The 27,911-nt window shown below is 40.8% G+C and overlaps 1 protein-coding gene across 3 annotated transcripts in view; it reads left to right on the top strand.

Moving 5' to 3' along the window:
- LOC126194751 (multidrug resistance-associated protein 1-like) overlaps nt 1–27,911 on the top strand; it is a 368,141-nt gene that overhangs the window by 169,627 nt on the left and 170,603 nt on the right. For all 3 annotated transcript variants that reach the window (XM_049933026.1, XM_049933028.1, XM_049933027.1), the window contains exons 13-15: nt 3,844–3,928; nt 26,178–26,377; nt 26,590–26,766. In XM_049933026.1, coding sequence (XP_049788983.1) covers nt 3,844–3,928; nt 26,178–26,377; nt 26,590–26,766 — 462 coding nt within the window. The remainder of the gene's footprint in view (nt 1–3,843; nt 3,929–26,177; nt 26,378–26,589; nt 26,767–27,911) is intronic.

The following is a 27,911-nucleotide window of genomic DNA, read 5'->3' as shown; positions in this document are numbered from 1 at the left end:
CACTGACTTGGGCCATTTTTAGGTCACTGATGGTATGATTCATGTCCTGTTTCCATGTAACCTTGCAGTCGCTTGGGGTATATTTGCCTTGCAAGACATCAGTCAGAGGAGACTGCAGGGAGGTAGCATGAGGTATGTGCTGCCTGAAAAAACTGATCATTCTCAAGAAGCGATGTAGGTCCCAAAAAGTGACAGCTGGTGGTACGTCCACAATGTGAGTGACACATTCAGACATGAGGCATATGCCTTCAGAGTTCACTGTGTGGCCCAGGAACGTAACTTCTGGTTGGTGCAGCTATAATTTGTCTTTGTTTATCTCCACGCTGTTATCTGAGAGCATGCAGAGTGCTTGAGAAAGATGTTGCTCATGTTCATTAGCAGAGGCAGAGAAAATTAAAATGTCATCAAGGTAACCATAACAAAATAGGAACTGGCAAAATAATGAATCTAAAAAACGTTGCCACATCTGAGCTGCATTTTTAAATCCATAAGGCATACAGCAATATTAAAACAAGCCAAAGGGGGCTATAACAGCTGTCTTAGGAATGTTATCTTTGTGCACTGGAATCTGATGCTATGTATTATGACAATCAATGACACTAAAGTGCCATGCACCATGTAATTGCAACGCAAAATCTAGAATGTGGGGGATGGGATAGTTGTCTAAAATGGTGCAGGCATTAAGTTTATGGTAGTCCCCACAAAGTCTGAAGATTGAGTACTTTTAGGGGATGAGATGAATAGGTGATGACCAATTACTGTCAGAAGGATGTGCAATTCCTAGATGTAAAAGTTCCTGAATGCATCTTTTGTGGCGCAAAGTTTCTTAGCTGATAGACGGTGTGCTTTTGCAATCTTTCCATAGTGTGTAGCCTATGACATGTACCATTCATAGGAACTTTAATGGAGAAACTCACTGGGGCTACATGAGCAGAAGGCACTCCGAAGCAGGGAACAACATCACACGCAGCATTGTAGAACTGAGAACTGACCTGTAGAATAGGTGGAGAAGTTGGTGAAGATTCTCTGCCATCAGGTACTGTGTCGGCAGCTGCAGGTGTGGAGTCCAGGTCTGGTGTTGTATGCCATTTCAGTACATTGAGAGAGGCATGGTTTGTATTGGTGGTGGGTGAGATGATGTGAGGGTGTACGGGCTCAACGTGAGCATGCGGGGTGCCATTGACGTAGTGGCTGCGTAGGTCGTTGGTTTGACAGCTGTTGAGCAAGCACAGTCTGCTGACATGGGGGAGTTGGATTGCTCTTTGTGGCAGCAAGAAGACAGTTGATGTTGAATGTTGTCCATAGAGAGCAAGACTGGAGCAGTAGCCAACGTTGTAGTGGTGGTAGCCACTGAAAATGCTGCAATGGTCATTTGTCCACATGCAGGGTCCACAGAAGTGTGGGTGTTATGATTAAGGATCCCTTGATGCTTTTGTCAGCAGAGTGGTGGAGCAACATTCCTGATGACAAATCTGGAGAGAGGCCATATTGTCATAGAAAACAATGCCCAACAATGGCTCATTAGTGTTGGTCATGTCGAATGTCCAATCAAAACAAAATTTCAGTTTAATTTTGAGGTGAAGGTGTGTGGAGCCATAGACGGTGACCAACAAATTGCTTGCTGCTTGCAATTTTATGGTGGAAGGCGTCAGTGGCAAAGTTGACAAGGCTGGAGGTATGATGCTGGTAATTGCACTGGTGTCAACCAGGCAGAATGTGCCGCTGATGAGGTCATGTACATACAGTCTGCCCGGAGGTAGTTGAATATTGTGTGAATATTGGTGTTTCTGCAAGAAATCTGTAGAATACCAGCACATACACCTAGCTCATCCTATGATGGAAGTTTGGGTGCAGGGCACACGGCGGGTAACACTTATGAGCTGTATCTCCATGATGGGCATGGTACCAACACAGCAGTTATATGGGGTACACCTATGGACTGTGTGCAACATCTGTAGTTGTAGTTCTGAAAATGGATGGTACAGAGCAGGGGACATGGGTGAGAGGAGGCATGGAGGGTGTGGCCGGTTTACTGCCATGGCCACCAGGTAGCACATCGAGAAAGGTTTTCGACTGGAGTGACCTCGTGCAGCCTCACTGCATTGCAGTGAGTTGTCAATGTCTGATGATTTTATAGGCATTGTCTGCTAGCCATAGGTAGATCTCTAATGGGTCTGTGGAGTGTGATAAAAGTTGCAACTGGAGAGCTTTTGGTATTATCACTATCCATAGAGACCACAAAGTGATGTCAGACAGAAAGGAGGGATCGATCAGTGCCCTGATCTTTCATCACAGCTGCGATGGTGTGAGCTAACTGAGCAATATGTCATGTACTGAGCGATTAGTTGCTTCTTGTAGAGTTCTTGACAAGTGCTCAAGAATAACAGATTTTGCGTGTTCATAGCGGTCCCTCGTTGGTGCACATAAGGATGAGATCAGACATTGTATCCATGTGCTCATGCAGAGCTGCAATCAAAGATACAGACTGTGTTTTATCGGATAAGACTCTGTAGATGTTGAGGATGCTGTCCACAAGAGTAAAGCATATCTTCAGGATATCCTTGTTAAGCGCAGGCAGTTGTGGTAGACATCCCGAAAGAACAGGCAGGAGCAGAGCGGTGAGCACAGGCGATGTTGCGGCAGGCTGCGGAATATCTGGATGATCAACTTTACACTGTTCTGGATGCTCATACATACAGCCTGATGCAGCAGACATGGTTGCAGGGGTAACTGGCACTGTAGAAATGGCCATGGCCATCAAGCAATTTGGTACACATGGCAAATACACTGTGGAGGTTTGTTTACTAGTTCTAGTGCACTGGAAATGCTCGATCTAGAAGCACCAGATGGGACAGTGGAGAAATTCACATTGTTCATTAATAAAAGTTCGCTGTTCAAGCACCACTGCTGTTGCACTAAACTGAACACTTGTGGTTTATCATTGAATTCGACGAGGTTGTGTGAATCTGCCAGCAATATGGTGCCATGGTGCAGAGCAGACAGCATAATTTGTAGGTTAGAATTAGAAAGGGTAACAAATGGATTTTGTGACACAGCAGCATTATTATGTGCACATAAATCTGTTGACAGAGCAGCATAATGAGTAAATTGTCCTGGAAAATGTTCACAGAGCATAAGAGAATGTGCAGGAATCTCCATTGTCTGTGCACTTTGTTGAGCAAGTTGTGATGATGCCAATGAAAATTGGTCACAATTTTCTATTTCCGTGACTCAAAGCACAATGGTGGCAAACAGAAGCAGAATATGTATGTGTAGGCATAGAACTGTTGGTTTTTGCTTTGAAATAGTTGTTGCTGTTTTGGGCCACATTGTCCTGTGGTATATTGATTGCAGATATTGTCGAAATTGCTGGAGTCACAGAAAACGTGTAACACAGGGTCATGAATGTGGTGAGTAATGATGTTACAACAAAATAATAACATTTAACACCAGTTTATAGTAATGATATACTTTATTCACTTTGTGATCACAAAATGTAACAACACAGAACAATGCTAGACATCAAGTCAGTTCAAAGATCGTCATAAAGAGAGATCACACCCGATTGATGTATCAAACTGCCACAAGTAGTTGCCTTAACACAAAAGTACTAACACAGCCAGAGATGATGCAAAGAAAACTTTTTTTGTGTGTATGTAAAAATGCTTTGCTTCTATGAAAATGTATGGAGACTGGAAGCATTAACTGCTTATTCCAGATCATTCTGATCAATGCTTGGGGCTCAGTTATAAAATTAATCATAAGTAGTTTTTAATTTGTAGTTGATGATAATAACAATGTTTGTCTCCGTGTGATGTTAAATGTCTGTGTCTCTGATTCCAGGCAAATGTGTCTATAAAGAGAATGAATAAATTCATGAATAGTGAAGAACTGGACCCCAATAATGTTACTCATGATTATTCTGACAGTAAGTGGAACTCTTTCAGTGCTTTATCATTTAGAGCAATAACTTTGTTAGCCATCCATAAATCTCATCATGAAAGAGAGCCTATAAGGATGGGGAATGAGAAAAGTTACACATTAACAAGCTGGAGCAACCACCGCTGGCTCCTTCTGTAAAGTGTACTGACGACAAACTATGACTAGTACTAATCTAATCAAACTGATAATTTCAGTAATTATTTCTAGATTACTTTATATACATATGTTAGGATATACTTCGAAAAAAGCTCCTGCTCATACTTCTGTACTACTCAGCTGTTATTATTATCTAACACTTCAAACAAAGCATTTTAACTTTACATGGACTACAATTCACTTTTCATATACTGGCAAAGTCATGATTTATCTGAGGCAAATATTAGAGTTAAGCAGAATTTATATTCCTGGGCCCAAGAATTCTGATATATTGTAGGATCAGTGGTTAAAGATGTACTATTTTATTTTATATTTGAGTGTTTGAGGCATCAATTTCTTGTAAACAATTCAGTAGTGTACCTGTTACCTTCACACTCCATAAGAATCTCAACATGGTACCTGGATTAATTTTTCACTGGGTCCTAATTCCTCAGGTGGACAAAGAACTATGCGAACACATGGAGAGGTAAGGGGATCTATTTTGTATGTCAAGACCCATCAGACACACTCATAGTCAATTCTGAAGGGATTTGCTTCCACAGAAGTTAAAATCAAATGTTACTGCTACAATGCAAAGCCATATTTCCAACCACCAGTACTGTGCTGTAAATGCCATTGTTTCAGGCATAAGTCTTTCCATTGTAATATCATCCAGTTTGTGGAGATGGTGGCCAGCCACTTCATGTAAATTCTCCAGGTGCATTACTGCCATTCTGTATCAATTGTGAAAACAGTTGCCCTCTCTGAATGTCACAGAGTGCTAACCTACTCAAGGAACACAGAACCCAGGAATTGAAGGTTACAGGTCACCTCATGTTTTGCAGCTCAGTAAAAGTGTGATCATTTGTACCCAGTCTATTTTTGCCGGGTTGTCCGCAGTACCTGATGCATTTATTCTCATGATGTTGACATATGGTAGCCACAAAAATACGCTCAACCATGGGCCCATGGTTCCTGTGGCACAATATTTGGAAAACAATCCATTCACTGGACCAGAAAAGCAGCACTTTCTGCTGGCAGTTACCAGTGACTGGGAACACTCTCCCTGGAAATCCGCAGATCAGAAATCCAACACCAGCCTGACAGTGGCACAGAGGGCTGTCTGTTCCTCTTCTGTTCCTATGCCCATATCAGTTAATCCATTCACAATAATCTTGACCACCAAAGAGGAAGAGATCTTGTGAGAAGGCTACTCTGGTGACACTGGAGGCAGTGAACCCCCACAATGTCTTGACTCTAAATCAATGGTCATTGATGTCATTATACCCCACCAGTGACAGACACTGCAGACACTGATCCTTGGGCGTGACCTATCCTCCAGGCTCCTTCATCCCATACCAGGATAGCCTCAGTGTGATCATTTACTGAAACTGCAGTGGATATTAATGTGACCTGCTGTAGCTATGGTATGTATTTTCCTCTTGCTCTGTGATCTGTATTAATCTCCAAGAAAAACACTTTGTTGATGACCAATTGATAACTCCGTGTATTCTTTTAGAACCAAACTGGCCCTAAGAGAGCTTCTGGAGAGGTCGGTATATTGGTTCACATGGGTGTTGTCAGTGAGTGGATTCCTATCTCTGTCTCATTGGAAGCGATGGTAATGATAGTGCAGACGACCCCAATAATCACCACTTTTAACATTTATTTGCCACTAAGCAGAGTACTTAATTGCCTCCATCCCCCTTTCTCCTAGTAGGGGATTTAAATGTGTACTGCCCCCTGTTGTGAAGTACCACTTCAATAGGAGGCGCCTTCTGACTGAACATGTTCTTTCCAATGTTGATCTGCATCTCCTGAATGACCAGTGCCCCTATGGAACCTTTCTGGATGTTGGCTTGATGATATCTCCACTCAATATTGCGACTTTGCTGCAGTGATCACTGCACAATGATCTTCGTGACAGGGACCACTTTCCAACAATCCTGTCACTTTTTTGTCACTCTACACCTGGCCAGTTAGCACATTGGGCTCTTCAAATAACCAATTGACAGCTGTATATCTGTTGTCAAACTTCTACATCTACATACATACTCTGCAAGCCACCATTTGGCACATGGTGGAGGGTATGTTGTACCAGTACTAGTCTACCAGTCATTCCCTTTCCTGATCCATTCATAAATGGAGCAAGGAAAAAGCAATTGTATTGTCTCCCCTTGTCCCCCTCACCCAAATCAGACTGCATCAACAAGGCTGTGAGAGACCTCTCTTGTGTGATCACCCATGCTACTGAAACTACTGTCCCCATGTCTGTGAGCCTACTCTGCCAGCCAGTGACATAGTAGACCAAAGGCATTGCAACAGCTGTTACAGATTCAGGATCTGCTATGGGCTGATCAGGTTCAGGATCATTGACGGGCCCTGCAATGTTTCAAGCAGACCACCCTCCTCATCTTTAAGTGGCTTTGTGTTAAGGCTCACTGTCTAATGAAATGTAGTAAGAAGGACCAATGGGAGTGTTACATTTCCTCATTGAGAATGTCTCACTCTTCATCTCATGTGTGGGCCAAGCTCTTCTGAGTCATCAAAAATCAACAACTATTCTGAGGCTCTACCTCCATGGTGGTATTTGTCACCACATCAATTCATGCTGAACACTTTTTGACCCCCTTTGTGTCACTATAAGCATCCTCTTCCTACTATGCTACCCTTCAAATGCAGGTAGGGCAAAGTGATCTTCATATCCCTGGCTTCCCCCCCTCCGCCCCCCCCCCCCCCAAAAAAAAATCACACCAAATTATATAATTAACATTTCACTGATTGGAAACTTGACATGGCCACAGGCCCTGAGTAGATACAGAAGCATATGATCCAACATGTGATATTTAGACTCCATCTACTCAGGGTCTTCAACCATCTTTGTCTCAAAGGTATTTGTCCTTCACAGTGATGAGATAGTGTCATTGTTCTAATCCTTGAACCAGACAAAAATCCATGTCCATCAATAGCTAGCAAGCAATTAGCCTCACCAACATGCTCTGGAGACTGCTTGAAAGGATGGTAGCCGGATGGGCATTTTGTCCTCCAATCAGTGTGAAATCTGGAAGGGAAAATCCACAGTCAGCCGCCTGGTTAGGTTGGAATTACCAGTCTCACAGGCTTTTCCTAAATACAAACACTTCATTGCAGTCATTTTTTATTTATGCGAGGCATACAGAACTACTTGATGCCGTCACATTTCACTTATTTTCCATGACAGGTGCTTTCACAACCCTGTGATGATTTATATTTGCCAGTTTTTATCTCACATATTGTTTCTGGTTAAAGCTGGTACATCACAGAGGTCCCCAAAGATCCAGGAGAATGACATTCAACAGGGTTATGTGCTAAGTTTTACAATCTTCTTCACCCCTGTTAGACCACTGCTCAACCCTGTACTGTATGTTAATGGCTTTTGCATTTGCAATAGTTACCATTCTGTAACCTTGACTAAATGGCAGCTCAAAGGTATCTAAAGGGCCTCCAACTGTACTACTTCCTCTGGCTTCCAGTTCTCTCCTGCAAAAGTGATAGTAGTGCATTTATGTCATCATACCACCGTCTATCATGTCTAACAACACTACTTGGGCATGGTACCCAGTACTTGCATATTTTTCTAATGTTTGGAACTCATCTTTGTTAAAAAATTGACTTGGCTACCCAATATTTGTTAACTGTTGCTCACACTACTGTCCTCAACATTTGCTGGACCTTGGTATCACCTCAATCACACTATGGCTGACAGGTTCATAGCTCAGCAGCACCTTCACCATTGAAATTTTTGAACCCAATCAATCATTGTGGAGTAAGACTGGCTGCAGGCATCTTCTAGACTAGTCCTTAGAACTAGTTAAACCTAACTAACCTAAGGACATCACACATATCCATGCCCAAGGCAGGATTCGAACCTGCGACCATAGCGGTCGCGCGGTTCCAGACTGCAGCACCTAGAACCGCTCGGCCACTCCGGCCGGTGCAGAATTGGTACTGGATGCCTCAGAGGTAATTATGGTATGTATTTCCTTCAGTGGCATTCCTGACCATGGCTCACCATATAACATGTAACACTAAGAGCACCGGCATTAATGAACTACATAGAAGGACCACTACTGGTCAGTTTGACCGATGAAGTTTTTCTTCTTTGTTTTCAGCTTTACTTCTTAAGTTACTTGATTATAGTGTCTTTATAGGTCAGTAGTGTGTCATGCTTATTGGACCAATGTGCTACACTTAAAAATTTATATAGAAAGTTTATTTAATGAAATAAAAAAGATTGAAGTAAAGAATACACTATAAATACAAAATCAACTTAAACTAAACATTTATACTATAACTTTTTTTCTGTGTTACTTGTACTCAGTTAGAGCCCCTAACAGGTCATAAACATATATTTAGTACAAAAAATAAAGAAAAATGGACACAAATTGCTGTAGCAATAATGAGAAAATAAAATTTTTTCTCTCTATGACAGCTTTTCACTCAGAGCCACCGACTTTGTCAGAACACTTTGCACACATGTAGCAAACACTTCCAGCACATGAATCACATATGAATTTCTAGCACTGGGCACACAGATTTTTGTTTTGTTTGAACTTTTGCATCCTCCTATCAGGTAGGTCTTTTGTACAATTACCTTATGTATTTCAGTGGTTGCAATGATTGTATGAACAGATCCTTTCCTTGATTCTACATACACAGAGATCAGTTCTGCTAATTTGAAAAGAAACATCCACCACCAGACAATTTTTTCTCCTGTTTTTTATCTGTAAAGCATGTAGGTGTTGATTCCAGCAAATTGTAGGACATTGAATAACACCTGTGTAGGCCATCAGCTGCCCTGAAAGATGTTTGGCTGTGAAAAAAATTATCACAGGTTACATTTCTTCCTTTCAAAGTGGAATGTTGCATGAGATGTGTAACAATATGTTCTACAACGGATATGTTGTTTACCCAAGTAAGAAAATCCACTCACCGTATATTTACTACCAACATCTGCTACAAGCCAGAAGTTCAAACCAAACTTGTATGGTTTATTACTTGTGTGTTATATATTGCAGCACAAAGCTTTGCATGGATAGAGTTGCTCATGTATGGCTATGAATGCACCTGCTTTATTGTTCTGAAATACAGTTAGCTACAAATGAAATCCAGACTGAGGTAGCTGCTGTGAAGCCATCAGTCTTGAGTCTTTCAGCAAGAGTGCATCTGTCATCAGATCTCAAAAATCTCAAGAGTTCCATAAACTTATTCCTTCCCATAGTATGGGAAAAAAATGCCAATTGAGACAAGAGAAGTTTCAGGGGGAAATCCTTTCCTCCATACACTCCACATTCATACACTACAGCTATGGCAGCATATCAGATACCTATGTGTCATCTTGGAGAAATTCCTTGGCTCTGATTTCTGTAAAGTTTTTTGTGTTCTGTAGAATATCTTTGTCTATCAACACTTGCCCTGAATTGAGTAACTGCCTGCAACTATAAGTTTCTTGGTGTTACATGTTGGACCAGGTGTTCCTACCAGCACACTGTGATGCCCCAATCTTCCAGTGCAAGCCCTGGTGCAACTTGAGTCCACACTGTTCCACTGGCTGCAGTTTCTACATGCCCAGTATCTGACAGTCAAAAATATCTTCTCCTTCAGAATCTTCTCCTGCAAACTGTTCACATAATTAAGTTATTCTTCATCTGAACATAAACACTGGTGTGCCATAATAATGAGGAGGAGAACTAAAACTCTGCAGAGCACAACAGGATATTGACATAGAGCAGCAACTAAAGTATGTCACCTCTTCCACTAAATAGAGTAAAATGTAAAGAGAGAGTGGGAATGAGATCACATTATGAAACAAAATAAGCAAAGTGGATGAAAAAAATCCACTATTGGTCCTTTACAGACTTGAAGCACAGAAAATATCGCACTGGTCAGAATGATCAGTTGTAGACATTTAAGGTAAAAATGTTCCAGGTCATTCATTTTTTGTTATAGACAATTGTCTTTTATGGAAATTATAAGCCACCAATGTACATTAAAATCGTGAAAAATAAGACCCATAAATTAAAACACATGCTGTTTAAATGTTAAACAACTCTCACCCGTCAGTTTGACGGGTACCATCCTCTTAATCTTAAGAGATTGGTAGAGATGTGGCCAGTGGTAAGTGCATCTGATTGTGTATAGAGTCTTCATGAAACCTCATAACCAGATGTTGAAGCATCATGGAAATACTTCAGAATAGCTGGCCATAGATGAGCTGGGATGACAAGCAACCGTTTCCATCTTGTTAGACCATAGTTTCTCTTATACTAAATTCCGTTTATTAACTGGAATTCTCCTATTGTCATGTCCTCCTTTCTCAAAGCTTCTATGGTTTTCAACAGTGCTGTATTTTTCCTCTATTCAGCAGCAGTGTCATTTTATGTTGTGATGACTAAAATTTCATACATACTGCTATGTTCTGCTAAAGGATTCCTTGAAAGGCTGTCAGTGCCCTTGTGTTTGTGTCCATTTTTGCATGCCATTGTGATGTCATACTCTTGAAGCCTCAGTGCCCCTCTCACCAGTTAGCCTGATGAATCCTTCAAGCTAGTCAGCCAGCATAGAGAATAGTGATCCATCACAATGGGGAATTGTTTGACAAATTAATACAGCCAGAACTTGTTGATGACCCAGTTAACTGCTGCACACTCTTTCTCAGTTGTAGAGTAGTTCTTCCTGGGATCAGTGTGAAGTTCTATCTCAGCATTCTTATCTTACAATACAAGAGTTGGAGAAGATGTTAGCTCCTTCCGTAAAGACAAGGCAAGATCGTTCTTTCACCTCATTCCAGGAAAATTTTGCATCTCTGTGGGACAGTTCTTGCAAGGGACGTACATGCCTTGGTACAGAAGTCCTTTATGAATTGTCAGTAGTATGAGCACTTTATGAGCAAACAATTCACATCATGAATGTGCTGAAAAGCCAGAAAATCTGTGATTGCTCATATTTTCTCAGGAATGGGACAGACTCCATTGCCATTCCCTAAGTCCCACAAGATTTTAATTTCTTTTGTAGTGAAGAGGCACTATTTGGATTTGCTGTCTGAAGATCCTTCAACTCCATTTTCAGGTGGCTTAGATGTTATTTACATGCCTTTGAAATAATTAAAGTATCATCCAGATAGCAAAACAGCCATTTTCCTGGCCAGTCTCATCAACTTCGAATTGCCAGTAGCATCTCCCTGTCCATAGATGAGAAATACTTTGCTCTTTTTAAGCAGGCTAGGGTGTCATCTATGCACAGTAATGGATAGACATCTTTCTTTTATTTTGTTCAATTGAGAGTAATCAACACAGAAATGCCATGTGCCACCCTTTTTCTTCACAAGGACCACAGGAGAGGATGAAGGAATAGGAGAGGATGAAGGAATCTCTGACATTTCAGTGATGTCATCTTGCAGCGTCTACTCAATTTCCTTCAAGATTATCTGTGACTCAGTTGGTGATGCCCTATATGATGGATGGTAATTTGTGGATGATTCCGAATAAAATATTGTGTTTTACTATTGACCACTTAGTCTGTCTTTTCTCCACTTATAATTTTAAACCATCCAAAAATTTGCAGTGAACATCTAACACTCATCAGTATTGTTCCTCAAGCAGGCTACAGGGGAGGGAGGATGTTAATGTTCATAGCCTTTGTCTCTTGTATACTTGGTTTGACAGTTCTGGCTGCCATAAAATGCTGTATCTCTTCTTTTACAACCTGGCATACAAGAGAGGCAAATTCATGGTGGTCATCCACAACTGTCTTAGCGACCACATTTGGGAGTTGATGATACCTCTTTCATGTGATTCCTTATGTTGCATCTCCTGAATGTGCTGGTACCACTTGATGAGTTCTTCTGTTGCTGTCATCCTTTACAAGAATACCTCTGTGACTCCTTTCATCAAATATGAGACTTTGCCTGCTTCTATCAAACAATGGAAAATCCATGATGGAATAATGACAATATTACAAAAAGGATAGATTGCTACTCACCATACATTGGAGATGTTGAGTTGCAGACAGATGCAGGGAAAAGATTGCTAGAAAAGTAAGCTTTTGACCATTCATTTATTTTATTTATTTATTTGAGCTCTGTAGAACCAGTATATAAGAGAACTGTATGGATGTGCAATGAGTCATAATTATACATGAAAACAGTAGCTTACTGATAGATGCAAATAGATACAAACCGCAATATGTGTAAAGGAACAAAATATGTTAACAATTAATAGCTTAGACACTTGCTAATGTAAAACAGAGGTATAAAACAGTACAGTAATAATTACAATTATTCCATATTAAGTTATAACTTTTCTAGAAGTGAAGTACATTTTTATTTTGACATATGTCGTCCTGTTCAGTTACAAAGTGGTAACAGCAAATATTAAAAGTCAGTGTGCCATATATGACTTACAATATAGAAGTGTTTATGTCAAAGAACTCACCAAGAGATTAAAATGAGTGTTCCGGAAAATATTCTTTTAATTTACTTTTAACCAGTGGTATTACACTAATATGGTTTTTTAAGTGTGTAGAAAGTGCATTAAACACCTTTTTGCTTGAGTAGTTTGCACCTTTTTGTTCTAGGCTTAAGTTTTTTCCATCCACATGCAAGTCGTGTTTGGATCTTGTGTCACAGTCATGACAGTCACTGTTGGAGTTGTTCATGGGTTGGTTCTTAACGAAAAAGGACATAAAGGACAGGATGTATTGTGAGGTCACTGTTAATATTTTGCTTGTTTTAAAAAGATTTCTGCATGAATGATTTCTACTCATTCCACTTAGAATTCGAATTGCTCTTTTCCGAGTGACAAAGGGTCTTCTGAATTGGACAACACACACACACACACACACGCACACACACACACACACACACAAATGTAACTCATACATACATGAGCACTGTCTTTGGCTGCCCAAGCCAGACTGCAAGCAATGGTGCATGATGGGACAGGCAATCCCAGTTTTGGGGCTAAGGAGGAGGATGTGATGGGAGCGGGAGAGGGAGGGATAGCAGATTAGGAGTGAGGGACAGTAAAGTGCTATTAGACAGAGGGTGGTGGCGGGGGGGATGGAGAGGAAGCAGAAAAGGAGAGAACTAAAAAGACTATGGGTGCACTGGTGAAATTGAAGGATGTATAGCACTGGAGGGGAATCAGGGAAGGAGGTAAGTGGATGAAGGACAATGACTAATGAAGATTGAGGCCAGGAGAGTTATGAGGATGTAGAATACATTGCAGGGAGAGTTCCCCCTGAGCAATTCAGAAAAGCTGGTATTGGTAGAAGGATACAGATGGCACAGGCTGCAAAGCAGTCATTGAAATGAAGTACACTGCATGGGGCAGCATGCTCAGCAACTGGGTGGTCCACCTGTTTCATTGCCACAGGTTGTCGGTGGTCATTCATGCAGACAGACAGCTTGTTGGTTGTGGTGTTGCATGGAATGTAGCAGACTGGTTGCAGCTTAGCTTGTAGATCACATGAATGATTTCACAGGCAACTCTGCCTTTCATGGGATAGGTGACTCTTTTGACCAGACTGGAGTAGGTGATGGTGGTGTATGGAACAGATCTTTTATCTGGGTCTATTATGGATATGAGCCATGAGGCATGAGATTAGGAAAAGGGGTTGAAGAGGGATGGATGAGGATATTATGTAGGTTCAGTGGGAAGGGGAATACCACTGTGGGAAGAATAGTTGGTATAACATTGCTCATTTCAGGACACACTAAGAGATAGTCAAAGCCATGGTGGAGAATTTGATTCACAGCTTCTGTCATATCTAGATTTACAGTGTTGCAAAAGGTCAAAACATTCTGTATGGATGATTGTCATTTTGCCAAGACATTGGTCCCTGTTCTTCAGCTGTTCATCTGCTAAGAGAGCTTGCTGTTGATTGTTACAAATGCTTCCTTCAGATTAGCCTAAAATTTATCTTAGCTATTAATCTTCTCTTCATTCTTGAACCATTGATGGCCTGTGCCATCCAGGTAAAAATACACATTTACTAAACACACATGTCATCCTGCATATTGTATTTGGCAGCTACATCAGATCATTTCAGATATTTCATTGAGTCCCAACCAGTATCTCTGGAAAAGACTATAGGATGCCTCATGTGCTGCTGACTTACTGCTGGCTCAGAATACATTGGTCACCTAAATAAAAGGGCCTTTGGAATGACATACTGCTTATTCCTGTTCCTGTTTGTGTGAGCATTGATTTTTATGTTGCCTAATGGGAGACATAGTGATGTAGATGCAGTATCTCCACCAAACATTGTCATATCATATCCACACTCAAGACCAAATCTAAAAACAGGGTTGTCAGTGAAATGCAGCACATAACACTGAAAGCACTCTATTAACTGTATGAACATCACTGCAGGGGCACAACACAACTAAACTCATAGACACAGATTCCTACTATTGAACATACATTGAATATTCCAGAATATGCAATTGTTAAAAGTGTAAGATGTCCCAAGAATGTTCATGAAGTGATAAATACCAAACAGCTGGTGGTGGTCAGGTCTGAACTGACAACACACAGGGCCTCAGCCAGCAACACCAACTATGATGTCACTTTGCATGTACCACAGCTTCTGGCAATATAGTCAAACTGAAACTTTCCAGTGCTTCCAGGTCTCTTCTGCATATACAACCTTCTTTCATGATTCTAAAACCAAGTGTTAATGATGATTAAATTATGCTCTGTACAAAATTCTACCAGCCAGTTTATGCTTTCATCCTCTTCCAAGTCCATGTTCTCGTATTATTTCCTTGTCTCTTCCTTTTCCTACTGGTGAATTTCAGTGCCCCAGTACCATTACATGTTTGTCTCACTCAGTTACATGAATAATTTCTCTTATGTCATCATGCATTCTTTCAATCTCTTCATCTGTAAAGCTTGTTCACATATATTCACATATAAAGTTGTACTACTATGTTGAGAGTTGGCTTCATGTCTCTCTTGGCTATGATCGTGCATTCATCATTGTTAGAATCCCCTCAAACTCAGGGTTTGTAATATGTCAGAATGACTGAGAAGTATGGTTTGGGAGAGAGGAATGGCTTAGACTTAAGTATGCAGAGAAACATTGGCAAATTTGTCATTGACTTAATGCATCAAAGGTACACAGCCGGCCTTTCACTGATCCTGGTGATGGTTCTATGTGGCATGCGTACGTGGGTCAGTGCCAATGCCAATGCCACCATATGCTGCATTGGTGTCCGGTCACCCCACCACACAGATATAGTGGTCCTACTCAGGCCACAGCTAGGTGGCTGCCGCATATGTTAGCTGCACCGGTAGCCTGTGGTTCAGCTGACTGCTTCCTCATGGACCACATGAACAATGCAGAAGGGAAACAGCCATCTGCTGTTGTTGTAGTGAGCCTTAGCTTTGGCCATCTGCCCTGTGCAGCTTGGCCACTGACCCAAGATGGCTCTGCATATGGAAGACCACAAGTTCATGCCCAAACCCTGCCCCTCTGGATGGCAGCATGCAGTCCATCAGCTGATGTCACCCAGAGAGTTGTGGCCAGCAGCCCCCTTGCCCCTCATGCTGGCACAGCTGCCATGTGCAGCCTACCCTGCCACAGCTATGGTGTGTCCATGCAGTGGAGGTTAGTGCTGGTTTCAGTTGGGCAGTTGGCCTCTGATATCCATCACTAGAGGTTGTTGTGGTTGGCTGCAAGTTAAACAATCATCATTCTCTCTAGTTCTAGACATGGACAGAATGGCAACATGAATGCCCAGTTCCAATCTCTGAGCTTGCTTATTTATACATCTTTTCCCTACACCTCTGATGCAGTACCTCTGGAGGGGACAAGTGAAGTGCTCTTTAATAATTAGAATTTCAGCTTTCCTCAGCCCACTTTGACCCCTACAAAATGGTCACTAGGCACTGTTGTAACTGAAACATATCAGTTCATCACTGCATGTCAGTGCCCTGTGCTACCCTGATTATGTCAGTCTTGTGTACAGTGCCCTCCAGACCATGCTTTCTCGCCACCAAGCAGTATCATAAATCTGCCTCATAGAATCATTTCCTAATTATCCACATCAGTGACTCCGGCCATCTGGTCCCTTAACTACTACATCCCAGCCATAGCTGTGTGAAATTTACAAGAATTCCCAAATCCATGTCTGGACTTCTTCATGGTGCAGCATACCTCCTGCTCTCCAGGAAGTTTTATCCTAACTCATGCTCCTACTCAACAATCTTTACTCTAATAATTTACGTACCAATTGCCCAAATTCATGGTACAGTATGTCCCCTCACACTTTGCTACTACCATGTAGCCCTTATCATACTTCATACACCAATTAAGACCTTAAAACTAATTGCTTTCCTGACCAATGCTGGTCAACCATTCAACTGATAATTAGTGTGTTGCCACATCCGCAGCCTGTGCCCTCTTGTGTCTTACCTAGTAATACAGTACCCAGAAGCCTGCTAGAAACATGTTACACTGGTGGCTGATAAGCTCACTGCTAATACTTTGTGCTCCTTTTCTTCCCAGAAATGGTGTACATCCTGCCATATTTGTTCCATCAAAATTCCTCCTTGCTAAGACTCTATTTCTCTGTCCAAGGACTGCAAAAGCTCTGAGTTGAGTGTGTCATTTAAATACATTAAATTTTGAGTGGGTAGTACCCTTCTGGCCAATACAGTATGTTCCATGATAATGTCATAGCAATTGAGCCTGTAAACATAGACGAAGATGAATATCTGTCCCAACTACCTCAAAAGCCTGCCATTACTGCTCATTCCACTTTCCTGAAGCTCGAGTTTTTTCAACCTATCAGCCTCCTTCATAACAATTCAACCATACAACTTCCTGAATGAATACAGCATATAATCAATGTGTACCCATCCTCTGGAAGTATGTTCAGGCTGGCAGAAGCTTCTTACAACAACTTGTCCCATTTACTTCCCCCAGAAACAAACTCATGTCACATGTCTGCATATCTGTCAATTCTTGGCCACCTGCTCAGATCACAACCATCCCTTCTACACACCTTTTCAGCACTACCCATGACATGACCACATCAACCTGGTGTCCCAAAAAACAATCAACTGCCTGATTTGAAGTAAAAGACAAAAGGATAAACTCTTTATTGAAATCTGGAGAAACCAATACTGGGTCTGAAACTAATGTTTCTTATTGAATCCTACCTTGATGTCAAATATGTGGAGTCTAGGAAGCCAGCCTTCTTGGATCACTAGACAACATTGAAACAAATCATATTAATAAGAATTTTTACAAAATGAACAATGACAATAATTAACTTTGACAATAACACAGACGTGTCACAAGCAAAGGACGACATGCAAATAAGAAATCCTTTCAGTATATACAATTCCTAATACAAGTGAAGTAATACAGTTGGCTCTTCTATTCAGGTTGCTAGTCATGGAGCATCTGTAGAACTGGGCCGTGGCAAGTCGGGTGCAGCGTTTATGTCCTCTTCACACAGAGACTGCTGCTGTTATGTTGTCATCCTGGAGAGGGGTTGGTCAGCGTGCAATTGGCAGATGTCTTCTTCACAGCCCTCTCTGCTCTGTCATTCCCAAATGGAGTGCCAGCACTTGACTTTAAGCTGTAACATTTCTTTCAATTTTTCAAGTGCCTCCTGTCATTCCTGCAACCAATGTAATGTTGTCCCCTTCTTCAGTAGCTTGTTCAAGGATTTGGCTGTTTTTGCAAGGTCTTTCACAAACCATTTATAATAATTACAGAGGCCAATAAATAACTGTAGCTGCTTAGTTGTTTGTAGTATTGGATAATTCTGACCTGCGTCTGTAAGACAAGGATCAGTCTGTCCACCACACTCACTAATTACGTGAGCCAGATAGTTTACTTGAGTTTGCACAAAATGACACTTGTCCAGACTTAAAGTCAAATATGCCTATCATAGTCTATTAAAGACATCATCCAAATGTCTCACATGCTCCAGTAAATCCTTCGAGCTTTATGTCATGAAAATAGGCCAAACAAGTTTTTGGCTTTAATCTTCTCAGTGATTCATCTACCAACCACTGAAAAGTAGTTAGTTCAGTCCAAATGGCATTTGTTTGTAATGAAAATGTCCTGCTGAGAGGGTAAACGCTGTTTTCAGCTATCTTGAGGCACCAACTCCAAATGATGATATCTGCTCCTGAGGTCCATACTTGTAAAGAACTGACATTGACCAAGATTATCCAAAGTTTCTGTGATGTTTGGGGTTGGATAAGCATCCAAAATGGTTCATATGTTTAGATTTCTGTAGTAACAATAAAATCTGTATTTTCATGACCCGTCTGCCGATTTCTTTGGAATGATGACAATATTTTAGCTCCAGAGACTATCACTCAGTTCTATGATCCCATCCCATAGCTGCTGTTTAATTAAGTCTTCTACCAATGTTTGCAGCTGCTTTGCTATACAGTATGGTTTCATATAAATTTGTGGGCTATCCCCTGCCAGTAAGTGATTTTACATCAGTGGGGTTGGCAGTAACCCTCCATTCACATAAAATAGATCCTTAAATTTCAACAACAAGTTCTCCATAGTCATTTGATCACTGCCATTCAAACTATCTACTTTTTCTCATAACAGTTCTGTGACGACAGTTTGCTTGTGGCTTCCCTCTAGGCTTGATCTGTCGAAGTCCTCATCTTCCAAGACTTCCAAAGTGATTATTTTTGCACCCTTTGACAGAGTCACCTTTACTCCACTGAGTTATCCATACTAACTGGAATCATCTGTTCCCCATTAATGTCACTCATGTGTGCTGAACTCCTGTGGATAAAACAATGTGAACTATCCAACTCTTCATTGCCTACGAGTGATTCATCCACATATAAAGTTTCCCTCAGCAAATTGGTATCAACTGAAAACAACACTAACTTTCCTGTACCTGCCAGTATTTTATTCTGCTGATTGATCTTTACTGAGAATGTACACAGTTTAGTTGGTCTCACCCCAATGATAGTTGAACTTTGCACCATTGTCTCAATTCCAGCTGTCTCCTCCAGCTGTAACAAAGTCCCACTGTGTTCCACTTTGCAAAATATTGGTCTTAGATGATGTTTGTTGAGAAAGTCTAGCCCAAGAGTCACTGAATAAGCTTTGCCTAGGCATACCAACACCTCCATATGTTCACTGAACTTAGTTTCCAGACTGAAAACTCCAATACTGCTGTACCCAATGATTCAACCCTATTATCGCCAACCTCCCATGGTGGCGCCAGTCTCCGCTTTTCCACAATGTCCAGAGTGATAACGGACACATTCAGTCTGGTGTACACCAAAAAGCTCTGTTTCCTGCTGCTCACTAAGCCCACAAAGCTGCATTCCTTCTGTGAACTAGCTTATGCCATGTTATGATCTGTCGTGACTGCCTTCTTATGGTTGAAGCAATCCTATTTGTGTTTAACAGCTCCTTCCCTTGCCAGTGCTTTCCACTGTTCCTACCTCTACACTCAAATGCCTGGTGGCCCACTATGTCACACATGTAGCACTCTGGTTGCTTGCACTGCTTCCTTACATGCCCCTCCCAATCACATCTATAACACTTTACTCCAGAATGGGCAGTGCACCTCTCTCTGGTTTGTGGCCATGACCATCTCTTCTATAAGTATTGCATCCTAAGAGCTGACTAACATTTAGGAGGATGTCAGTTCAAACCCCGTCTACTGATCCAGATTTAGGTTTCCCATGATTTCCCTAAATCGCTTCAGGCAAATGCCAGGATGGTTCCTTTGAAAGGGCACAGCGGTTTTTCCTCACCATCCTCCCCTTATCTAAGCATGTGCTCTGTCTCAGTGACATCATTGTGAATGGGACATTAAACACAAACCTCCTCTTCCTCCTCTTAAGTCCTTTGGATTGTTCATCTGTACCCTCCATGACGTTTCAGTGGATGTACCCCTCAGAAAAACATCCACCACATTGTTTTCTGCCTCCTGTAGCATGTCCTCCATTGCCTTGCCTGAAAAGGCATTAATCAGTGTGACTATGACTGGGTCATTGGGTCACATGGAACAGAAGGAGCTCTCAGTCCAGGCTTACTTACCTGTGACTCTGAATGCGACTGATCATGACTCTTTACGAGACTCTAACTCATGACTATTTTCAAAATTTCTCTGTTTCACACCTTCAAATTGCTCTGTTCATGCTTGCATTTGCTGAGTTTAAAGCAGCAACTGTGTCTGAGTCAGTACCATGTATTTCCACCATTTTACGTGCTCTACTTCCACCTTAATTCCACTGATTTTTTTTTTCTTTTCTTAAAAGAAAGACCAAACACAAACCCCTGTTTAACCCCACATGAAAAATATAATCTCAAATTAATTCCTCTGGTGAATTATTGCCCATCTGTACTCAGTACAAAAAAATGGCTCTGAGCACTATGGGACTTAACATCTTAGGTCATCAGTCCCCTAGAACTTAGAACTACTTAAATGTAACTAACCTAAGGACATCACACACTTCCATGCCCAAGGCAGGATTCGAACCTGTGACCGTAGCAGCCCCGCGGTTCCGGACTGCAGCGCTAGAACCGCACGGCCACCGCGGCCGGCTACTCAGTACAACTACTACACAGATGACCATTATGCCTACATACAAAGAAAACAGCTGCTACAGCTCTGCTATACTGCACCTCATGCCCAGAGAAATTGCAAAGTGAACACCTCACTGGTCCTAAATTATCACATCCACCATTACCTCTAAACAAAGATAAGTTCACAGGTCCCTGTGCCTTCACAAAAGTAACCCTAAACATCATGACACTAGCTCACACAACTAACTCTGACAATGAGAGCAAACAGCAAAAATAATATAAATAGAACTTACACTCAGTGCCCCACATTGTGCTGAGCTGGTACCTACATCAACTGCCACTGTCTCACTTACCACTCACCAAAACCAACTCTCTCAGTAAAATGTAGTGTTGGAAATTGACAAACGTTTTCTGCCACAAAGTATTGTGTTGGAAAGTGAAACAACAACTTCCTGACACCAAATTGTTACAACACCCAGAGTTCAAGGATTGTAATATTTAAGAATGACTGAGAGGTATGGTTTGGGAGAGAGGTGTGATTCACACTAAAGCATGGAGAGAAAAACCGGTAAGTGTGTCATTGAGTTTATGGCATTCATGTTTCACAGCCGGCCTTTTGCTGATCCCAGTGATGGCGTTGCACAGTGTTGATGCATGGATCAGCAACACACCAGTGCCACAATCTGCTGCTTCAACACCTGGTTGCACAGCCTTCCAGATATAATGCTCCTACTCACACCATGGCTAGGTGGCCACTGAATGTGTTGGACTGGGACATTTCTGACTGCTCCTTCAAGTGCAACTTGTGGACCCCATGTACAGTGCTGAAGGGAAACAGCCATCCTCTGTGACTGTAATGAGCCTTAGCAGCTCCAGCCATCTATCCAGGACAACGTGGTCAGTGACCGCAGCCAGCCCTACACCCGAGAGGTCACGAGTTCTTGCTCTGAACCTGGCCCTGCAGATGGCAGCTTGCAGTCTGCTAGACAGTGTCACCCAGAGATCAGAGGGAGTACTCCTCTTACTTGTCACATGGTGCAGCTCTAGGGTGTGGCCTATCCTGCTGCAGCTGTGGTGTGTCCATGCAGTGGATTTTGACAGCAGTTTTAACAGTCCAGTTGGTTATGGATATCCATCACCAGGGGTTGTCGAGGTTGGTCTGCAACTTAAATGATCATCATTCTCTCCAGTTCTAGATGAGGACAGAATGGCAACATGACTGTCTGATTTGAACCTACTGGCTCGCTTATTTATATGTCTTTTCCCTATGCCTCTGATGCAGTTCCTCTGGAGGACACAAGTGGAGCACACTTTAATAATTACAATGTCAGATTTCCTCAGCCTGCTTTGGCCCCTACACAAAGTTCACTAGGTGCTGTTATAACTGCAACATATGGGTTCTTCACTGCATGTCAGTGCCTTGTGCTACAGTGATTAATTCACACTTGTATCAGTGCATGCTGGACCATGCCTTCTTGCCCATGAACGGTGTCATAAACCTGCCTCGCAGAATCATTTGCTAAATATTAACGTGGGCCATGCCTGCCTTCCACTGTCACAATCGGTCCCTTAACTACCTACCTTCCAGCCATAGCTGCACAAAATTTACAAGAATTCCCTATGCATGTTCTTATTTGTTGTGCAGCACTATTCTCTTCATACTAGCTTACCCGTGTTCCTAATGTCTTATTCATTACTAGACCTACTTAAGCATCACCCCTATTTGATTTTGTTTTTATAACACTGTATACACTTGACCAGAAGCCATGTACTTTCTGCCACCACACTTCCCTAATTTCCACTCCAATTTCAATCTATCTTTCCCCTTTTTTAAAATCTCTAATGTACCCAATTTAAAGAGCCTACTATTCCAAGCTCTGACCTACGGAATGCCAGTTTTGTTTTTTCTGGTGATGATATGCTCCTAAAAAAGGTCTAGCTGTGGGACTATTTTACCCTTGGAAAATTTTACAGTAGTGTATCAATTTAACCATACGGTAGAGCTGCATGTCTCAGGACAAAAAGAGCTACTGTAGTTTCCCCTTGCTTTTAGCCATTTGCAGTAGCAGCTGGCTAATGTTACAAGGTTAGATCAACCAGTCTTCATGACCATTGCCCCTGCAACTATTGAAAAAGCTGTTGCCCCTCTCCAGAAGCCATACGTAAATCTGGCCACTGCACAGATACCCCTCCATTGTGATTGCATCTATGGTGCAGCTATCTGTATCACTGAGGCATGCAAGCCACCCACCTTAGCAAGGTGCGTGGTTCATGAGGGGGCTTCAGTTATAGCTTTTCATAATTTATTGTTCATAACAGCATGCTCCTCCCCATGAACCATGAACCTTGCCATTGATGGGGTGGCTTACATGCATCAGCGATACAGATAGCAGTACAGTAGGTGCAACCACAATGAAGTGTGGGGAGCATTCTGGATGATTGACTGGTCGGGCCTTGTAACATCAATCGAAACAGCCTTGCTGTGCTGGTACTGTGAACAGCTGAAAGCAAGGGGAAACTACAGCCGTAATTTTTCTCGAGGACATACAACTCAACTGTATGGTTAAATGATGGTGTCCTCTTGGGTAAAATATTATGGAGGTAAAATAGTTCCCCATTCAGATCTATGGGCAGGGATTACTCAGGAGGATGTCTTTATCAGGAGAAACAACACTGGCATTCTAAGGATTGGAGCATGGAATACCAGGTCCCTTAATCAGGCAGGTAGGTTAGAAAATTTTAAAATGGAAATGGATAGGTTTAAGTTAGATATAATGGGAATTAGTGAAATTCAGTGGCAGGAAGAAAAAGACTTCTGGTCAGGTGAAGACAGGGTTATAAGTACAAAATCAAATGGTGCTAATGCAGGAATAGGTTTAATAATGAGTAACAAAATAGGAACACGGGTAAGCTACTATGTACAGCATAGTGAACACATTATTGTAGGTAATATAGACATGAAGCCTACACCCACCATAGTAGTACAAGTTCATAAGTCAACTAGCTCCACAGATGAGGAGGAGACAGAGGAAATATATGATGAGATAAGAGAAATTATTCAGATAGTTAACAGAGATGAAAATTTAATTTTCATGGGGACTCAAATTCAACTGTAGGAAAAGGAAGTGAAGGAAAAATAGTATGTGAATATGAACTGGGGGGAACAGAATGAAAGAGGGAGCTAACAGGTAGAATTTTGCACAGAGCATAATTTAATCACAGCTAACACTTGGTTTATGAATCATGAAAGAAGGTTGTATACATGGAAGAGGCCTGGAGATTCCAGAAGGTTTCAGATTGACTATATAATGGTAAGAGAGATTTTGGAACCAGAGTTTAAATTGCAAACCATTTCCAGGAGAAGATGTGGATCCTGACCGCAATTTATTGGTTGTGAACTGTAAATTAGAATTAAAGAAACTGCAAAAAGGTATCAATTTAAGGAAATGGGACCTGGATAAACTGAAAGAAACAGAGGTTGTAGGGAGCTTCAGACGGAGCATTAGGGAATGGCTGACAAGGATTGGGGAAAGGAATACAGTAGACAAAGAATGCGTAGCTTTGAGAGAAGAAATATTGAAGGCAGCAGAGGACCAAGTAGGTAAAAAGACAAGGGCTGGTAGAGCTCCTCCAGTAACACAAGAGATATTGAATTTAATCGATAAAAGGAGAAAAATGTAAAAGTACAATAAATGAGGCAGCTGGAAGGGAATACAAACGTGTAGAAAATAAGATTGATAGGAAGTGCTAAGCAGGAATGGCTAGAGGACAAACGCAAATATGTAGAAGCATATTTCACTAGTTGTAAGACAGATGCTGCACAAAGAAAAATTAAAGAGACCTTTGGAGAAAAGGAACCAACTGTATGAATATGAAGAGTGCAAATGGAAAACTAATCCTGAGGAAAGAAGGGAAAGCAGGAAGATGGAAGGAGTATATAGGGATATGTACTTGAAGGCAATATTAGGGAAACAGAAGAGGACATAGATGAAGATGAGAACGGAGATGTGATACTGCACAAGTAATTTGACAGAGCACTGACATATGTTAAAACAAGGCCCCAGGAGTAGAAAACATTCTGTTAGGGCTACTGATAGCCTTGGGAGAGCCAGCCATGACAAAACTCTTCCATCTAGTGAGCAAGGTGTAAGAGACAGGTGAGATACCTGGAGACTTCAAGAAGAATATAGTAATTCCAATTCCAAAGAAAGCTGTTGCTGACAAATGTGGAAATACTGAAATATCAGTTTAATAAGTAATGGTTGTAAAATACTAACACAAATCATTTACAGAAGACCAGAAAAACTGGTGGAAGCCAACCTCGCAGAAGATCATTTTGGATTCTGAAGAAATGTAGGAACACCTATGACTTCTCATAGAAGACAGGTTAAGGAAATATGAACTGACATTTATGGAATTAGTACAGAATGTTGACAGGAATACTCTCTTTCAAAATTCTAAAAGTGACAGGGGTGAAATACAGGGACCAAAACACTATTGGCAATTTGTACAGAAACCAGATGCAGTTATAAGTCAACACATAAAAAAAGGGAAGCAGTAGTTAGGCAAGCAGTAAAGGAAACAAAGGAAAAGTTTGGAGTAGGAATTAAATTCCAGGGACAAGAAATAAAAACTTTGAGATTTGCCAATGACACTGTAATTTTGTCAGAGACAGCAAAGGACTTGGCAGAGCAGTTGAATGGAATGGACAGTGTCTTGAAAGGAGGATATAAGATGAACATCAACAAAAGCAAAACAAGGATAATGGATGTTGTTGAATTAAATCAGTTGATGCTGAGGGGATTAGATTAGGAAATAAGACACTTAAAGTAGGAGCTGAGTTTTGCTATTTGTGAAGTAAAATAACTGAAGATGGTCAAAGTAGGGAGCATATAAAATGTAGACTGGCAATGGCAAGAAAAGCCTTTCTGAGGAAGAGAAATTTGTTAATGTCAAGTATAGATTTAAATGTCAGGAAGTTCTTTCTGAAAGTATTTGTGCAAAGTGTAGCCATGTATGGAAGTGAAACATGGACAATAAGCAGTTTAGACAAGAAGAGAACAGAAGCTTTTGTAATGTAATTACAGAAGAATGCTGAAAATTAGATGGGTAGATCACATACTAATGAGGAGGTACTGAGCAGGACTGGGGAGAAGAGAAATTTGTTGTACAATCTGAACAGAATAAGAGATTGGATGGTAGGACACATTCTGAGGCATCAAGGGACCACAAATTTAGTACTGGGGGGAAGTGTGAAGGGTAAAAATCATAGAGGGAGACTAAGAGGTGAATACAGCAAGCAGATTCGGAAGGACAAAGGTTACAGTAGTTACTCAGAGATGAAGAGGCTTGCACAAGATAGAGTAGCATGGAGAGCTGCATCAAAACAGTCTTTGGACTGAAGACCACAAGAACAACAACAGCAGTGTGCTTTCCACTTCAATTCATAACTAACAGCACTCATTAGAATTGTAATTAGTAGATGTAAGTTTCTTCATTAAATTCTTCTTTTGCATTTTTAGTGGCAGAATATCCTCTTGTCATGGAAAATGGTACCTTTAGCTGGGGCCCTGATGAAAATCCAATATTGCGAAAAATTAATCTGCATATCAAACAAAGTTCATTGGTAGCTGTTGTTGGAACTGTTGGTTCAGGAAAGAGTTCACTGATATCAGCATTTCTTGGTGAAATGGACAAGATTACTGGCAGGGTTAACACCAAGGTAAATGTTACCATTTAATAAAAAATTATGTGAAAAAATTTGCTTTACACATAGTTGTTATTGTACTTTAATGTGTCAAAATAAATATCTACAGAGCTCTCTCATTTTAGCTATACCATTAATGTTTTATAAGCTACTGGCAAAGAATAAGGCTTGTTGTGTTACAGTTGCTGTTTATTTGCAACATAACTCTAAAATTGTCAATATTGCAGGGCTCAATTGCTTATGTACCACAGCAGGCATGGATACAGAATGCCACTTTGAAGGATAACATTTTGTTTGGTAAATCCCTAGAGCAGTTCTCATATCTACAAATAATAGATGCATGTGCCCTTAAACCAGATCTGCAGATGCTTCCAGGTGGTGATCAGACAGAAATTGGAGAAAAGGTAAGAATAATTTGAAATTCAGGATCACCTCAGGGAGAGACCAAAAAAAAAATGCTGATTTTCTGTCTTACTTATTTCTTCATTCATATTTTGTTAGTATATGAAATGGTATGACATATAATCATTCTATTTCATAGCAATAATGACTCCATTTCGTTCAGTCAAAGTAAGCTAAATGTAATGATACATACATACATATCACCATGTTGTTTAAGCATGTACCTCTCCATACAAAGACTGCAGTTTTTATAGCACTTCAGTATTATGCCTCAGTAATTTGGAGAACTTTTTACTCTCTGTGGTTGTAAGACCTTTGTTCTACACATAAGTTTGTTCATTTGATTTGTCAGGGATGACTGAATCTTGTCTCATCTTAAAGTCATCTGTGCTATAGCACAATTACAAAATAATTATTTCAACATTATTTCAGAATTAGTTATAATTTATCTTTCTGTGGGAGCTACAACTTTAATGAAATGTTGCAAAGATTAGTTATTTGTTATTACAGCTTAATAGTTTGAAATTCTCTTATCTCTTCAATAAAGGAGTTTTAATGAATTACTTTATGTATTTCATTGATAAAGTGTTTAGTTTATTACTAATTAAATTGTAGTTCTAATATTCTGCATGTGTTAGTTCTGAAACAACTGTCTATTTGAAATTTTTAACTTTCAGTTCATCATTGTCAAACTAATGTTGATAAAATCAGCAGAACTTGTATCTACCATGTGCTGGCTTACTGCACTTCAATTATAATATTCAGTCAATTACAGCTGCATCTGGAAACTATTCCCCAGTGACCTCTTCATGATGGTGACACTTGTGTGTGAAATGAATTACACATTTTCTTAGCAGAGTGTCCTACCATTTCTGCCCATATGTTGAAGCCATTCCCCACAGGAGGGCTCAGCTGTTTTAACAACTCCAGCGAAGGATTTGTGATACTCTGTAGTTCAAGAGACTGGAACTTGGTGCATCACTATATATTCGTTTGGAGTTTTGTCTAGTGCTTCTGATGTTCAATTTCTTGCAATTTTTAACATTTTCTAAGTAATTGATATTGAAAAATCTCTGAGCATACGATCAATATTTCTGACTTTGAAAAAAACTTTTTTTTTCGCACCTTGTTTCTTTTCTGTTCAGTA

This window comes from Schistocerca nitens, chromosome 7 (genome assembly GCF_023898315.1).
Source record: "Schistocerca nitens isolate TAMUIC-IGC-003100 chromosome 7, iqSchNite1.1, whole genome shotgun sequence".
Lineage (NCBI taxonomy): Eukaryota > Metazoa > Arthropoda > Insecta > Orthoptera > Acrididae > Schistocerca > Schistocerca nitens.
Note: the sequence above shows the minus strand (reverse complement) of the source record. Positions and strands in the feature narration are given on the sequence as shown.